Here is a 1501-nt window from a genome sequence, read left to right on the forward strand (position 1 = left end):
AGACAATGAAGATTGAGTGCTACAGTAGATAACCAAGGGCTTTATGTAACCCTTTCTCTTCTGTTTACCACTCATGCATCTTCAAATCACTAGATAAAATTTAAAGTGTAAGCTCATATTACCATATTCTGTAGGATTTGATTTACTTTTCCTAGTTTAAGGCCAATGCACAATTACAGTGAGGTCTTTCTTGGCATAAATCTTTCTATCACTTTGGCTTTCTATTACTTTACAAAATAGCTGTATTTCAAACGGGAATAAAATTAAAAGCTAAAAATATTGGTTTGAGCTTATCAAGAGTTTCTAAAGTAAGAGAGAAACAATCCTAAGTCCTCTTACATTTTTAAAAGAATACATTTTACCATGAAAATTAAAAATGTGCACCTTTATACAAGACATGCTAATACCTCCATCTGCAATCAGACAAGATGATTGCAAGTATATTGTAAGTTTTATTGTTCATGCTAGAACATACCTTAAATCAGAAAGAATCATAAGTAAAACTGTATTTTTTAAATGCCGTAATTTTAAATGTAATTTGCATAAATTAACCAAGAAAAACAAATACAAAACTTAGGTCAACACAAAGATGCTCATTTCAATCACTCAAGTGTGTTAATATTTATCACATGATATTCAACTTGTCAGATACTTTTACTTTGTTTAAATGATATGAAAAGTTAGGAAATGGCTAAAAGGCAACAGTGCAGTTTAGCTTAACATCTAAACTATAAGTAGTCACTTAAAGTAGTCTCAAAACATACCTCACTGCTACACTTTGAGGAATAGGAAGCACTTACTTGTTTATAAACTGCTCCAGCCCTTGTTTTCTTTCCTCAATAAAATTGTCATCAAATATTCCATCATCTCCTCTAAAAGGAAGCTGACGCAAAAACGCTTTCCCAGGGAGTGGGGGAACTACGACCTAAAACATGAAGACAGAAAGTTCTTGATCATGATGACTGGTTGTGAAAATGTATAGAGCACAGCATGAACACAAAGCAAGTCCTCACTATGGCAGCCATCACCTGGTCAAACTAGTTTAAATATAAAAGAGCAAAAAATACACTGAAAAAAGACCAAATGTTTAGACAAATGCAGAATAGCCCATCAGACAAAAGCTCCTAACTCAAAGGCAGGGCCCAGAGCTTATATTAATTTTCTTGGCCTTATCGAAGCACAGGTATACAAAGAGAACACTCACAATACTGAAATAAAGGTTACCATGCCCCTCAGACACTTGTGATGCCACTTGGAGAAGGCAATGCCTTCTTGCAATAGAAACTGCAGAGATCAAAATCAACTCTCAATTAAATGAAGAAATGTTAATGTTCTCTCTGCAACATGGTTAGATAAGAATTCTGGTTTCAGCCGGGCGCGGTGGCTCACGCCTGTAATCCCAAAACTTTGGGAGGCCAAGGTGGGCAGATCATGAGGTCAGGATCATCCTGGCTAACATGGTGAAACCCCATCTCTACTAAAAAACACAAAAAATTAGCCG

The 1501-nt window shown here is 35.5% G+C and overlaps 1 protein-coding gene across 1 annotated transcript in view; it reads right to left on the reverse strand.

Annotated features, from left to right (window-relative positions):
* The window catches only part of SNX3 (sorting nexin 3), a gene marked incomplete at its 5' end in the record, with an annotated part of 56675 nt that overhangs the window by 2354 nt on the left and 52820 nt on the right, over nt 1–1501 (reverse strand). The window contains one exon of the mRNA XM_011975975.1: nt 801–925. Within this exon, the coding sequence (XP_011831365.1) occupies nt 801–925 (125 nt within the window). The remainder of the gene's footprint in view (nt 1–800; nt 926–1501) is intronic.

This window comes from Mandrillus leucophaeus, unplaced genomic scaffold (genome assembly GCF_000951045.1).
Source record: "Mandrillus leucophaeus isolate KB7577 unplaced genomic scaffold, Mleu.le_1.0 Scaffold160, whole genome shotgun sequence".
NCBI classification, from domain to species: domain Eukaryota; kingdom Metazoa; phylum Chordata; class Mammalia; order Primates; family Cercopithecidae; genus Mandrillus; species Mandrillus leucophaeus.